The 12,818-nt window shown below is 42.2% G+C and overlaps 2 protein-coding genes and 1 pseudogene across 4 annotated transcripts; 1 reads left to right on the top strand and 2 right to left on the bottom strand.

The window, feature by feature from the left end:
* Positions 1-658: 658 nt before the first annotated feature.
* Positions 659-3,052, bottom strand: LOC141822060 (G-type lectin S-receptor-like serine/threonine-protein kinase At2g19130). Its single transcript, XM_074709479.1, has one exon. The coding sequence runs from the start codon at positions 3,050-3,052 to the stop codon at positions 659-661; it is 2,394 nt and encodes a 797-aa protein (XP_074565580.1).
* A 1,573-nt stretch (positions 3,053-4,625) lies between these two features.
* LOC141821111 (G-type lectin S-receptor-like serine/threonine-protein kinase At2g19130) lies at positions 4,626-7,354 on the bottom strand (annotated as a pseudogene).
* A 1,289-nt stretch (positions 7,355-8,643) lies between these two features.
* LOC141821357 (putative 1-acyl-sn-glycerol-3-phosphate acyltransferase 5) lies at positions 8,644-11,360 on the top strand. 3 transcript variants are annotated; one of them, XM_074708780.1, is made up of 4 exons: positions 8,644-8,797; positions 9,552-10,335; positions 10,571-10,701; positions 10,833-11,360. In XM_074708780.1, the coding sequence occupies exons 2-4, from the start codon at positions 9,701-9,703 to the stop codon at positions 11,276-11,278; spliced, it is 1,212 nt and encodes a 403-aa protein (XP_074564881.1). In that variant the 5' UTR covers positions 8,644-8,797; positions 9,552-9,700; the 3' UTR covers positions 11,279-11,360. The 3 variants fall into 3 exon arrangements, with proteins under 3 accessions (XP_074564881.1, XP_074564883.1, XP_074564882.1); XM_074708782.1 differs by lacking the exon at positions 8,644-8,797 and adding an exon at positions 8,843-8,877; XM_074708781.1 differs by lacking the exon at positions 8,644-8,797 and adding an exon at positions 8,898-9,208.
* Positions 11,361-12,818: the final 1,458 nt, after the last annotated feature.

Here is a 12,818-nt window from a genome sequence, read left to right as displayed (position 1 = left end):
TCTCGTAGACGTCCGGCAGCAACTCGACGAGCGAAATCGCTGCCTTCCTTGTCCATAACATGATAACAGTGCGCGATATCTATGGACTGTGCGACCATCGCCGCTGCCCCCAGCCCCGCCTTCGCTGCCTTCCTCCTTTACCACCACCGCATCGCGTTCACTGCTTTCCCCGTCGAGAGTTTCATCATTGCAACTCTCCCTACCGCAAGCGACGTCGAGCCCGCCCTGTCGTCGCGACTCTGCCACCGTGGCCGGAACATCAACGCCAGCCACCCGTCACTTCAATTGGAGATGGAAATTGTTTGTCCTAAACTCCCAATTTATTTCAACTTATAGATTTTAGTAGAATTGAGGGGACCTGTTTGCTGCATGTGAAGAGCACCATATCTGAAAATCTGAATATGAATTTAGAGTCTGACATAAACACAACATGACTAGCTCTCACTTCATTGGCCAACAACCTCCACATGCAGATTTAAAGTTCAAATACAATAAATTATGCAAAATAAAATAAAAACTATGAACTCACTACAACTCTTTCTCCTGATTTTTTTGGAACTTAAACAGGATTTATGTTGCAACACTCCTATTATTTGAGGACTAGTTGAAGTGCATGGTACAGTAAGCCTTAGTTATGATGTGAACTAGAGGAATTGGTTCATGATTCGTTTAGGACTTTGAGTGACCTTGGAACAGGAGGAATGCCGACATCTAAATTGCCCTCTAGAGCTTGAACAATTTGACTCATTGTTGGCCTCGAGCTCTCGTCATCTTGAATGCACCAGCAAGCAAGTTTACAAGCTATTTCAAACTCTTCTGAGTTGGCTTTACCCTCTAGCCTTTGGTCTAGCAAGCTTTTGACATCTCCGATTATGAGTTTGTTTGTTGCGACTAAGGGGAAGAATTCGAAACTACTTTCTCCTTTGCAGATTAGGTTTCTTTTTCCCGATATGATCTCGAACAACATCATTCCGTAACTGTAAACATCTACTTTTGTAGTGATGGGCATACCTGAAATCCATTCGGGGGCGATGTATCCTCTACTTCCTCGAATGGTTGTGAGAACTTTGCTAAAGTTCCTTCCGAAGAGCTTTGCTAGACCAAAATCAGCTACTTTTGGCACAAGTGCATCATTCAACAGTATGTTCTCTGGCTTGATGTCACAATGTATGATGTTGTCCCTGCATTGCTCATGAAGATAAGCTAATCCTCTTGCAATTCCGATAGCGATTCCATACCTTGTTTTCCAATCCAAAACATTCGAGTTGCTACGAAAAAGCTGATCAGCTAACGAACCGCTTGGCATGAATTCATAGACCAACAACTTCTTGCTCCTTTGAGAGCAAAAGCCGATTAGCCTAATGAGGTTCACATGTTGAATGGCTCCTAGTGTGCTCACCTCCGCTCGGAACTGCTTCTCACCTTGGTGAAGACCCTCAAGCTGCTTCACAGCAATATCAATTGAGCCGGGCAACGACCCTTTAAACACGGATCCAAAGCCCCCTCCTCCGAGCTTTTCAGAGAAGTTTTTGGTGGCAATCCGCAGCTCATCATACATGAAGGAGACCAAAGAATTTTGCACAACTTTTGAGTTTTGGATAGCTCTTCTCCTCTTTCGCTTCCATAGCAAACCCCCAATGATGAACAAACAAACTACAACAGCCGGCACGACGACTCCGATGGAGATGTGTGCGACCATTCTCTTCTTGTTGCTGTCAGAAGTTTGCAACTCAGAGGCAGCCAAGCGCAGGTAAAGAGTGCCTGCATCAGGTTGATTAAGTTCTTCCTGAAGATTGAATAATTCTCCATGCCAAACAAAGCACCCAGTGGAGTTGAAGGAGTAAGCATTACAAGAGCAATTACTCAAGCAAGCTTGTTCACAATCTTGGGAGCTCCGAAACTCGGGCAAAGTGAGGGAGTTGTCAGGTAGTCTGACATTTTCCATCTTAAAGAAACCATCCTCTTCAGAATTGTTCTGGCCATTGCACTGTAGAGAGACCACCCTTCCACAACCCTGGCTTCGATCTCCCAAATCCCAATCTGTCTGAGACTTGATCTTGAAACCTTTAATGCAAGTGCAGAATGGCGTGGAGAGGTCATGGCAGCTGCCGAAAGGCCCGCAAACCCCATAAGCTGAGCACTTGCTGGTTGGTCGATCCCAAGCGAGCATCCATGACTTCGAATTCTCCATCCACACCAATAGTTGGATCTGGCCGGTATCATAATTCAGGATCTCTCTAGACAAAAGTTGGTTGGCTTTATCTTGCGTATATATGATATACATCTCATCTGTATCGTTGACTACTTGCATTTGGTACATATAATTGGATGTGGCCTCAGGCACTAAACTAAATTCGTGGCCATCCCATAGTCCACTAGCCCAACATATCCGAGACATATTCCACAAAATTAAGTATTGTAATTGTCCAGTCGGATCCATCCCGTAGGTGAAGATCCCAGGAGACGGGTCAACTTTATTCTTCCAGGAAGTGGTATGTTGGGATCTTTTGGTGATCTTATTGAACCCCAACTTGGCACCGGGAAGCCAAGTGTCAGTGGGGTGATCAAAGCTCTGCCAAAAGATGAGCGAGGAGTTGGATCCATCCCTGAGCTGGAGATTACCGTTGTCGAGGATGACCGCGACGACTGTGGAGTTGGAGGATGAGATGGCGGTGACGTTGGTGGACCAGATGATAGATCTGAACTGGTCGAGGAGGACGAGGTTGCCATCGTCTGAGATCTTAAGCTCCGACGTGGTTGGGTCCGTGACTGGAGTGACTCTGTTGGCCACCCACACGGGGGTGAGCACAGAGATCTTACCGTACCAGATGCTGATGTAGTAGTTGCCGCCGCTGCCTGGTGGCGTGAAGAAGCCGAGCACGAACGTGCCGTCTGCGGAGGTGATGGTCTGGTTTCCGGTCAGAGAATGTTGTGCAGAGATTGTGTCAGTTGACGTTGCGGAGGTGAAGGAGAGAAGAGAAAGAGAAAGGGTGAAGGACAAGAGCAAGAATGAAGTTGCACTGGAACTTGAAGGAGCCATTGCCATCGCCATTGCTGATGGCTGATGAGCGACGAGACCTTAGAGGGGATGGAATAATATTTAATGGCGTCTGCGTCTCTGGCAGCTTGAAGGAACTGACTTCGACAACGCCGTTCGAATGTGTTCTTAACTAAAACAACAATAATTTATAAAAAGGTACATTTAAAATGTTCAAACTCTCTCCTACAAAGGTAATTTATTCACGGTTCCACGCGGTCAGTTTCACGACTATCTGTGAGGAGAGTATTGTCTGGTTTCGTCAGGATTCGAACTCTTGTCCTCTTCTGTAAGTTTACTGCGCCGTAACCAACTCAGCTATGTCCGGAGGCAAATGTTCAAACTCTCAACCTGCTCCAATGAATTCATTAACGCTTAAATTTATAATTAACAGAGTAGTCGACTGAAAATACTATTTTACTACCCAGCTAGTTACTATTTCAATCAATTAAAAATTATTTCTAATCAATTAAATATGATTCAAATTAATTAGTTATAGTCAAACCGAAGTGTTTAATAAGAAACTTTATATTTCAGTCGAATCGACACCTTTGCAATTTTAGTGTTTCCTTGAACATGTCAATGTTATTTTTCTCGATTGTAAATCATGTAAAGTCATCCAAACTATTTAATGTTCTAACAACCTTCAATTAGTGTTAAATAAAAAAATATTGTCCATATTTTTTTTAAAAAAAATTGATCAATAGATTCATATTTAATTGACTGATCACTATCAAATACTGCAAGTAAGATTCCTTGAATAGCAGCACAGGTAGGTTTTCGATAGTGACATCTGAACTTAAAAGCCCTCTGATTTTTTTTTTTTTTTTTTGCAAAAAAGCACAAAAATTCTTCCGTAATTATAGCGATATATCGCACTCGCCGAGAATCGCTTTTCTTCGGCTGGATCTGTCGATGTGCCGTCTTCTCCATCGATTTGCTCGACCACTAATTTTCATCGCTTCTCCTCGGTGTTCGATCGTCGACAGGCCTAGCCGATTCGCCTCCACAGGATTCTGCCGCCACTTGTCCAGGTTATTCCTATTCGACTTTGTTTGAACGCGAATCAGATCTGCTTCATTTGAGTTTGGCATCACTTTTTTCTTCGAGAAAAGTAAGCTCTATCTATGCCACACTGGTTAATGTATGTTAACTTGCCTTGGAGTCGCGTGGTGGCGATGAGATCATTGCAGTGGTTTTCGATTGGTCCTGGATTTCTAGGGTGGTTGATGGATTCAGGGTTGTAAAGGGAATAGGGCTGGTTTATGGATTCAATCTTGGAGTGGCAGAACAGACTAGGCTAGGATTTCTTGGAGTGACCTAGGTTTGCAGGAGTCGCCACCAGATCCGCCCTACAAAAACACCCTATGTTCTTTATTGCCGAATCTTGTGTGGGGATTGAGCAGATTTTTTTTTTCTTAATTACTTGTTGATACTGTGAAAATGGAAAGAGAAATCATGTCTAGTTTTTACAATTGAAAATGCTGCATTTTTCCTCAATGTAGCAGAACACCTGAAATCTCTAGCCGATACCAGTATTGTATGTTCACGTAACTAATACTTTCTTTCTCTTTGCTACATGGTTACTCCTCCAGCTTTTCAGTGACCGATCAATTCACTTGATTACATTAACAATTTAACATAGAAGCCAAACAAGGCAATCAGCAACGACCTATACCAGAAACACACTAGTAAACTGCTACTTCTTTCTTTTTTGCTTATAACAAAATTTATTGATTCTACTTCAACTATTTCTTATGCATTTCCTATAGGATTTCTCATTTATTATCAGAGCTCCTTGATGTGTGGCTTTCGGTGTCAGAGCAATTTGAAGTGGTGTTCGCTGCCTGAGTGCTTCGGTTTGATGAGCACTCGAAGAAGAAATTGATAGGCTGAGGAACATCAGAAGCAAGCAGAAGTGATCTCGGGACGGGAGGTGCATGGACATCGATGATCCCCTCGAGAACCTGAACGACCTGCCCCATGGTTGGCCTGCAGTTCTCGTCGTCCTGAATGCACCAGCAAGCGATCTTGCAGGCTCTGTCCAGCTCTTCCATGTTAACTTCTTCAGGCCCCAACTTGCTATCCAGCACACCCGCAGCGTCGCCTTCGATCAGTTTGCTCGCCGCAAACGTTGGGAAATACCTTGTGCCATCTTCCTCTGCTGCTGGTTGCCCCAGGTTTCTCCTTCCCGAGATGATCTCCAACAGCACCATACCGTAGCTGTAAACATCGGCTTTGGCAGTGATGGCGACGCCAGTAATCCATTCGGGGGCGAGATAGCCCTTGGTTCCTCGCAAGGTCGTGAGGACTCGACTGAAGTCTCGTCCCACGAGCTTCGCGAGACCGAAATCTGCCACCTTGGGGTTGAACGAAGCATCCAAGAGAATGTTCTCCGGCTTGATGTCGCAATGTATGATGCACTCTCTGCATTGCTCGTGCAGGTAGGCTATTCCTCTAGCGATGCCGATTGCGATTTGGTATCTCGTCTTCCAGCCCAAACGAGAGAAAGGGGCGTTGTGAAAGAGGTGAGAGTCCAAGGAACCATTTGGCATGAACTCATACACGAGCAGCCTCTTAGATCCTTGAGAACAAAATCCAAGTAGACGAACGAGGTTGACATGTTGGATCCTCCCGACAGTGCTCACCTCCGTTCGAAACTGCTTCTCTCCTTGACGAAGGCCTTCCAACTTCTTCACGGCGATATCATTTGACCCCGGCAACGTCCCTTTGAACACCGATCCAAAGCCTCCTCCCCCTAGCTTCGTCGAGAACTTCCGTGTGGCTTGCTGCAGCTCATTGTAAGTGAACGAGACGAGACGACTCTGCATAGCCTTTGCTTTCTCAATCATCCGCCCACTTTCTCGCTTCTTTATCACAATCAAAATGACAGGAACGCTAGAAAACAAGATGGCCAGAACAATGGCACCGATGATAACCCAACTTGCCACTCTCTTCTTGTCTGTTTCAGAAGCTTGCAATTCCGAGGCAGCCAAGCGCAGGTAAAGAGTACCTGCATCAGATTGATTATATTGTTCTTGCAGATTCAGCAACCCTCCATGCCAAACAAAGCAGCCACTACCGTTGTAGGAATAAGCATTGCAGGAGCAATCACTCAAGCAAGCCAACTCGCAGCCTTCCCTACTTGCAGGCGTGGTCAAAGTGTTGGGGCCATCAGGTAGTCTTACATTTGTCATCTCAAAGAAGCCATCTTTCTCTGAATCGGCAGAGTCATTGTTTAGATCACTGCAATGTAAACCAGTCTCTCTCTCACAGCCCTGACTTCTATCACCCAAATCCCAATCTGTCTGAGACTTGATCCTGAAACCTTTAACACAGTTGCAGAAGGGTGAGGTGAAGTCACTGCAGCTACCAAAAGGTCCACATACCCCATAAACTGTGCACTTGCTGCTTGGTCGAGTCCAGACGAGCATCCATGACTTCGAAATCTCCGTCCACACCAGTACTTGGTTCTGGCCGGAATCATAATCCAATACTAGTCTAGCCGGGGGACGATTTTGATATTATCGCATCTCCCGTGTATGTGATATAAATCTCATCTGTATGATTGACTACTTGCATAGTGTCCCTATGATCTGATGGGGACTCAGTGACTGAACTAAATTCGTGGCCATTCCACATTCCACTAGCCCAATATATCCGAGACAAATTCCATAAAAATAAGTATTGTAATGTTCCAGTCGAATCCATCCCAAAGGTGAAGATCCCAGGAGAAGGGTCAACTTTATTCTTCCAGGAAGTGAGGTGTTGGGCGCTTCTGGTGATCTTATTGAACCCCAACTTGGCACCAGGAAGCCACGTGTCCGTGGGGTGATCAAAGCTCTGCCAGAAGATGAGCGAGGAATTGGATCCATCCCTGAGCTGGAGATTACCGTCGTCGAGGATGACCGCGACGACTGTGGAGTTGGAGGATGAGATGGCGGTGACGTTGGTGGACCAGATGATGGATTTGAACTGGTCGAGGAGGACGAGGTTGCCATCGTCAGAGACCTTCAGCTCCGACGTGGTTGGGTCCGTGACTGGAGTGACTCTGTTGGCCACCCACACGGGGGTGAGCACAGAGATCTTACCGTACCAGATGCCGATGTAGTAGTTGCCGCCGCTGCCTGGTGGCGTGAAGAAGCCGAGCACGAACGTGCCGTTTCCGGAGGTGATGTTCTGGTTTCCGGTCAGAGAATGTTGTGCAGAGATTGTGTCAGTTGACGTTGCTGCGGAGGTGAAGGAGAGAAGAGAGAGAGAAAGGGCGAAGGACAAGAGCAAGAATGAGGAACTTGAAGGAGCCATTGCCATCGCCATTGTTGATGACTGTGAGCGACGAGAGTTTGAAGCAATGGAATATTATTTAATGGCGTGCTGGAATCTAGAAGGAGCTGACTTCTTCAACGCCGTTCAAAATGTGTTCTTAACCAAATTGGATTAATGCCTCAGTCCCGCGGGAAGGAAATCAAACAGAGCAAATTTGAGACGCTAACGTCGCATCATCGGTCTAATTCTTTACTCATCAGTCTATTAAATATGTTTGCTGTCGAAGAAAAATCATAGAAAAACAACAATAGTTATACAAAGGTACATTTAAAAATTTCAAATTCTCAACCTGCTTCATTGAATTCAAATTTATAATTAACAGAGTAGTCGACTGAAAATGATATTTGACTACGACTGCAATTGACTACCTAGCTAATTTGTATTTCAATCAATTAAAAATTATTTTTAATCAATTAAATATGATTCAATTTAATTGGTTATAGTCAAATTGAAGTGTTTACTAAGATGCTTTATATTTCAGTCGAATCTACACCTTTGCAATTTTAGTGTTTCCTTGAATATGTCAATGTTATTTTTCTCGGTTGTAAATCATATAAAGTCATCAAAACTATTTAATGTTCTAACAACCTTAAATCAGTGTTAAATAAAAATTATTGCACTCTTAGCATTCTCTTAAGTTTGTTGTCCATATTTTTTTTAAAAAAAAAATTGATCAAATTGCTAAAGTAATTCCAATCGACCAATCATAACAATTTCTCTATATGAAATTGTAAGAATAGAGATAATTTCATGCATAATCATCTTGTGCGTTTTTCTAGGCTTCGTTTGAGTTTAAAAGTATAAATTTAAATCCATAATAATAGAAATATTATAAATTTCAAAACAAAAACATATTATTTATTCAATTAATAATTTTTTTTTATAAACTCAAACAAACAATCTTATCGTTCACTTTTCCTGATAGATCATCCATATATTTTTAAAAATATGTTAAAACATTTTAAAATTGATGTTAGATTTAGCTCTCTAATCTTAACCGTCCGTAGAAATCAGATACGGTTCTGCCGGAACTCAACGGTTCCGATGGATTAGGCCTTGCTGCCACGTGTATTTGGCGTGGCAGAAATTAGAAGAAAAATAATTTCATACCAGGTATGTGATTCGAGAAGTAGTGGGCCCGAGAGAGATTTCTTAAATAGGAACACAGTTAGGTTTTCGATAGTGACGTCTCAACTTAAAAGTTAAAAGCCCTCTGATTTTTTTTTTCCTTAAAAAAATCACAAAAATTAATCAGAAATTATTGGTATATTATATATCGCAGTCGCCGAGAGCGGTTTTTCTTCGGCTGTATCTTTCGATGTGCCGTCGGCTCCATCGATTTGCTCGACCACTAATTTCTCATCGCTTCTCGTCGGTGTTCGTCGACAGGCCTAGCCGATTCGCCTCCACAGGATTCTGCTGCCACTTGTCCAGGTTCTTCCTATTCGAATTTGTTTGAACGCGAATTAGATCTGCTTCATTTGAGATTGGCATCACTTTTTTCTTCGAGAAAAGTAAGCTCTTTCTATGCTACACTGTTTAATGTATGTTAACATGCCTTGGAGTCGATTGGTCCTGGATTTCTAGGGTGGTTGATGGATTCAGGGTTGTAAAGGGAATAGGGGCTGGTTTATGGATTCAGGGTTGTAAAGGTGGCATCTTGGAGTGGTAGAACAGAACTAGGCTAGGATTTCAGCAGTGAAGAGTAACATGGAGATCTACTTTGAATTTTTGTCTGACCTAGGTTTGCAGGAGTCGCCACCAGATCCGCCCTACAAAAACTCCCTATGTTATTTATTGTCGAATCTTGTGTGAGGAATTGAGAAGATATTTTTCGTCTTTTGAGTAAGTCGTGATGGATTCTCGTTGATCAGCTGTTGCATCTTCATTTACAAATCACTGATAGCAAATTACTTGTTGATACTGTGAAAATGGAAGCAGAAATTATATGTTTAGTTTTTACAAGTGAAACTGTTGCATGTTTCCTCAAAGTAGTTAAGTTGTAAAACGCCTGAAATCTCTAGCCGATACCAGTATTGTATATTCACACTAACTAATACTTTTAAGGATAGTGTATTATACAAAATATGGTTAGTAGTTTTAATACGCTGGACTAAAGATTATGTCATGTGAAAGTTGTGTCCAGTTTGAATTGTTGTTCTTACATGTATCCTTTGCACATGCGCAGGTTTCCTTTTGCAGCATCAGTGGGTCTTCAGATCAATGTCTCTGCCATTCATTGAATGAAATTTAACTTGGATATTCAAATGCTTATGTTTTTACTATGAGGATCATCATTTTCCTGGGCATTTAGACATTAAGAAAGATATCAGAAACATGTCAAGTATGAACCATTGTACCTCTTCAGGAGGTGAAACTTTGAATGAAATCAAGAAAGAGAGGAACATTTGTGAGCCTGCCATATTGAAAGACCAACCGAGACACCGTCCTCTGACAACTTTGAGGATTATAAGGGGTGTGGTGTGCTTAATAATATTGCTTTCGACTGCTTTTATGATGATTGTTTATTGGGCCCCTGTGACCACTCTCTTGCTCCGGCTTTTCAGCGTACACTACAGTAGGAAAGCAACTTCCTTTCTCTTTGCTACATGGTTATCCCTCTGGCCCTTTCTATTTGAGAAAATAAATAAAACTAAGGTGGTTTTTTCTGGTGAAACATTGCCAATGAAAGAGAGAGTTTTGGTCTTTGCTAACCACAGAACTGAGGTTGACTGGATGTATTTGTGGGATCTTGCATTGAGGAAGGGCCGCTTGGGATTCTTGAAGTATGTTCTTAAGAGCAGTCTGATGAAATTGCCTATATTTGGCTGGGGATTTCACATCTTTGAGTTCATTGCAGTGGAGAGAAACTGGGAAATTGATGAATCAATCATGCATGAGAAGCTTTCAAGTCTTAAGGATCCTCGCGATCCTCTGTGGCTTGTTGTTTTCCCTGAGGGCACAGACTATACGTAATGTTCCTTTACATGTCTTCTGCCACTTACTAATTTTTCAGAAACTCATGTGATGCACTTTTTTCAATCTTAATAATATTGGTTTCCCTAGTGATGAATCAACCTTAAGAATTTTCACAATCCAATAGAAACTTATACAGTATGTCACTAAATATATTCTTCCAGTTCTAGTGAATGTAATACCTGATGGAATTTTGAAGCTAGTACTGACTGCTCTGTGTGTGTCTTCCAGTGAAAAGAAATGCATAAAGAGCCAACAGTTTGCAGCTGAGAATGGCTTACCTATTCTCAAGAATGTTCTCATTCCAAAGACAAAGGGATTCTTTGCATGTTTCGGAGCTTTAAGAAATTCCTTAGATGCAGGTAAATTGCTCTTATTAATCCAATCTTTTGGCTACACTGAAGTTTCTACCAGCCTTTCAAAAGTGTTTTTTTTTTTTGCTAATTCTGCTCTTATCGTTCATGTCTCTATTCATCCATGACAATGATTGCAGTATACGATGTCACCATTGGCTACAAACATCGATGTCCAACTCTTACCGATAATCTCTTTGGCGTGGATCCTTCTGAAGTCCATATTCATGTTCGGCGTGTTCCCCCCTGTGAGATTCCGGCATCAGAAAACGAACTAGCTAATTGGTTGGTTGATAGATTCAAGTTTAAGGATCAACTCTTGTCAGATTTTACAACTCATGGGCATTTCCCTAATCAAGGAACTGAAGGAGATATTTCTACATGGGGGTTCTTGGTGAACTTCTTCACGGTAATAGTTTCAACAAGCACCTTCTTCTACTTGACATTTTTCTCTTCTATTTGGTTCAAAATCTATGTAGCCTTCAGCTGTTCGTACCTTTCGTTCGTTACCTACTTCGACGTCCTACCATCACCGATACTTGGCTATGCGAACCGTTTGTTCCATAGCAAGAGGAAGGTTTTGTAAATGTATTACCTTTCTCAGTCTCTTTGCCATTCAGTGACTTTGACATTTTTGTCATAATCATGGATCATAATTTTACACTTCATGTCTTCTATACTTGTCTTTTAATCGTAACAAATGGAATTATCATCCCAATAATTTGCCTTCTATGCAAAGAAAATTTCAAGAAATAACTTTTCCTAAAGAAAGAGAAATGTATTAATTGCTCCTATCTAATATATTCTCCTAATTTCTGTTATTTCACAAGCTGCTAGAGATGGGTACTCAAGAAATCAAAATTATTCCACCAAGACAAATCCATATAAGATTACAAGGATTCACCAATTAAGGGGGGAATAAAATGAAAACTAAGAAGAGAAAATAATTAAAATATAAGATATAAAGCAGTTCATACACAAACTTCACTATCTTCTCTACCTATAAACTTCACAAAGTCATAAAAAGAGGCAATCTCTGCCTGATTCATGACAAGAACATGAGGAATATACAAGAAAATTTGAATCATATGATGCATGCTTGCTGTGGTTGGATCTAACTGCATCATTTTATTCCAGCAGTGCACCACCAATGTTTCCAGTGTGCTTTCTCTTTAGTGTTGCTGAGCTTTCATCTTGTAATCCTTCTTCCACAAAGCAAAACGAGTCTTCAGATCTTGAAGCTCTTGAAAATGGTTTATGTTGGCTCCAACTTTCCCTGATTTTGCTCCAACGACTAAAACAGCATCATCATCAAATATCTCCGGTTGCTGATCAAACTCCTCGATGAGTTGAACAACAGAACCGTAAGCAGCATCTTGATTTCTCACTGGCACAGAATTAGAGTTCCTCAGGAGTTTTGATAGCATGTCCTTCACTGATTGAACAGGCACAGAATTAGAGTTCCTCAGGAGTTGTTGCTGTAATCAGATATCCAACATGGGCAGCAGTGATTACCTCTCTTGCGTTGGTATCGCCATAATCCAACATTTTAAGTGCTGAAACATTGGAAACCTGCACCCTTTCCTCATAACTTGGAAGTTTTGAAACTCCCAAACTGGGAGATCCATCCATCCTCTCTCTCTTATCCTCTTGCTGCCAAAAATTCCACATCCTTATTATTCCTAACTCTGGACCAGTACCGTCTTCGTAATTAGGCTTTACAGACACCCCTCGAGGTTGGCCGAACAGGCAAAGCTTTGGGCTGCTCATCCCTCTGCCTGATAGCATCCAGCATCACCTCCAGAGTGCTCCGACAACCCGTCGCCATCCATAGCGGAAGTTGATGACATCATAGAAACCACTCCTGGTCTCCTATGACTCCATCCATAGTCAAAATTCAAAAGCAGCCATCTTTCCAAACCTCGCCATTCTGGTCCGATTCAGCAGGGAAAGAGGTGGCTAACTTAATCGGAATCCCCTAAAAAGCTGAAAAATCTTTCCTTTAAGCCTCTGCTTCTCCCGCAATCTTCGGCTGCCAAAAACGAAAAGCGATCAACTCCAACTCAATTCATAGTCACAAACCTAATCTCCGCTTCTACCGCCCGACGAGGATAATGGGCTTGACA

The sequence above is a fragment of the Curcuma longa genome, chromosome 2 (genome assembly GCF_044706935.1).
Source record: "Curcuma longa cultivar G26 ecotype Majalengka, Jawa Barat chromosome 2, ITB_CL_G26_1.1, whole genome shotgun sequence".
In the NCBI taxonomy this organism is placed as follows: domain Eukaryota; kingdom Viridiplantae; phylum Streptophyta; class Magnoliopsida; order Zingiberales; family Zingiberaceae; genus Curcuma; species Curcuma longa.
The sequence above is the reverse complement of the archived record's forward strand: the minus strand, read 5'-3'. Positions and strand labels throughout refer to the sequence as shown.

Coding starts and splice junctions, on each gene's coding strand:
- LOC141822060 (XM_074709479.1), bottom strand. CDS start 3,052: ATGGCGATGGCAATGGCTCCTTCAAGTTCCAGTGCAACTTCATTCTTG.
- LOC141821357 (XM_074708780.1), top strand. CDS start 9,701: ATGTCAAGTATGAACCATTGTACCTCTTCAGGAGGTGAAACTTTGAAT. Junction 10,336..10,570: donor CCTGAGGGCACAGACTATAC/GTAATGTTCCTT, acceptor TGTGTCTTCCAG/TGAAAAGAAATGCATAAAGA. Junction 10,702..10,832: donor AAGAAATTCCTTAGATGCAG/GTAAATTGCTCT, acceptor CAATGATTGCAG/TATACGATGTCACCATTGGC.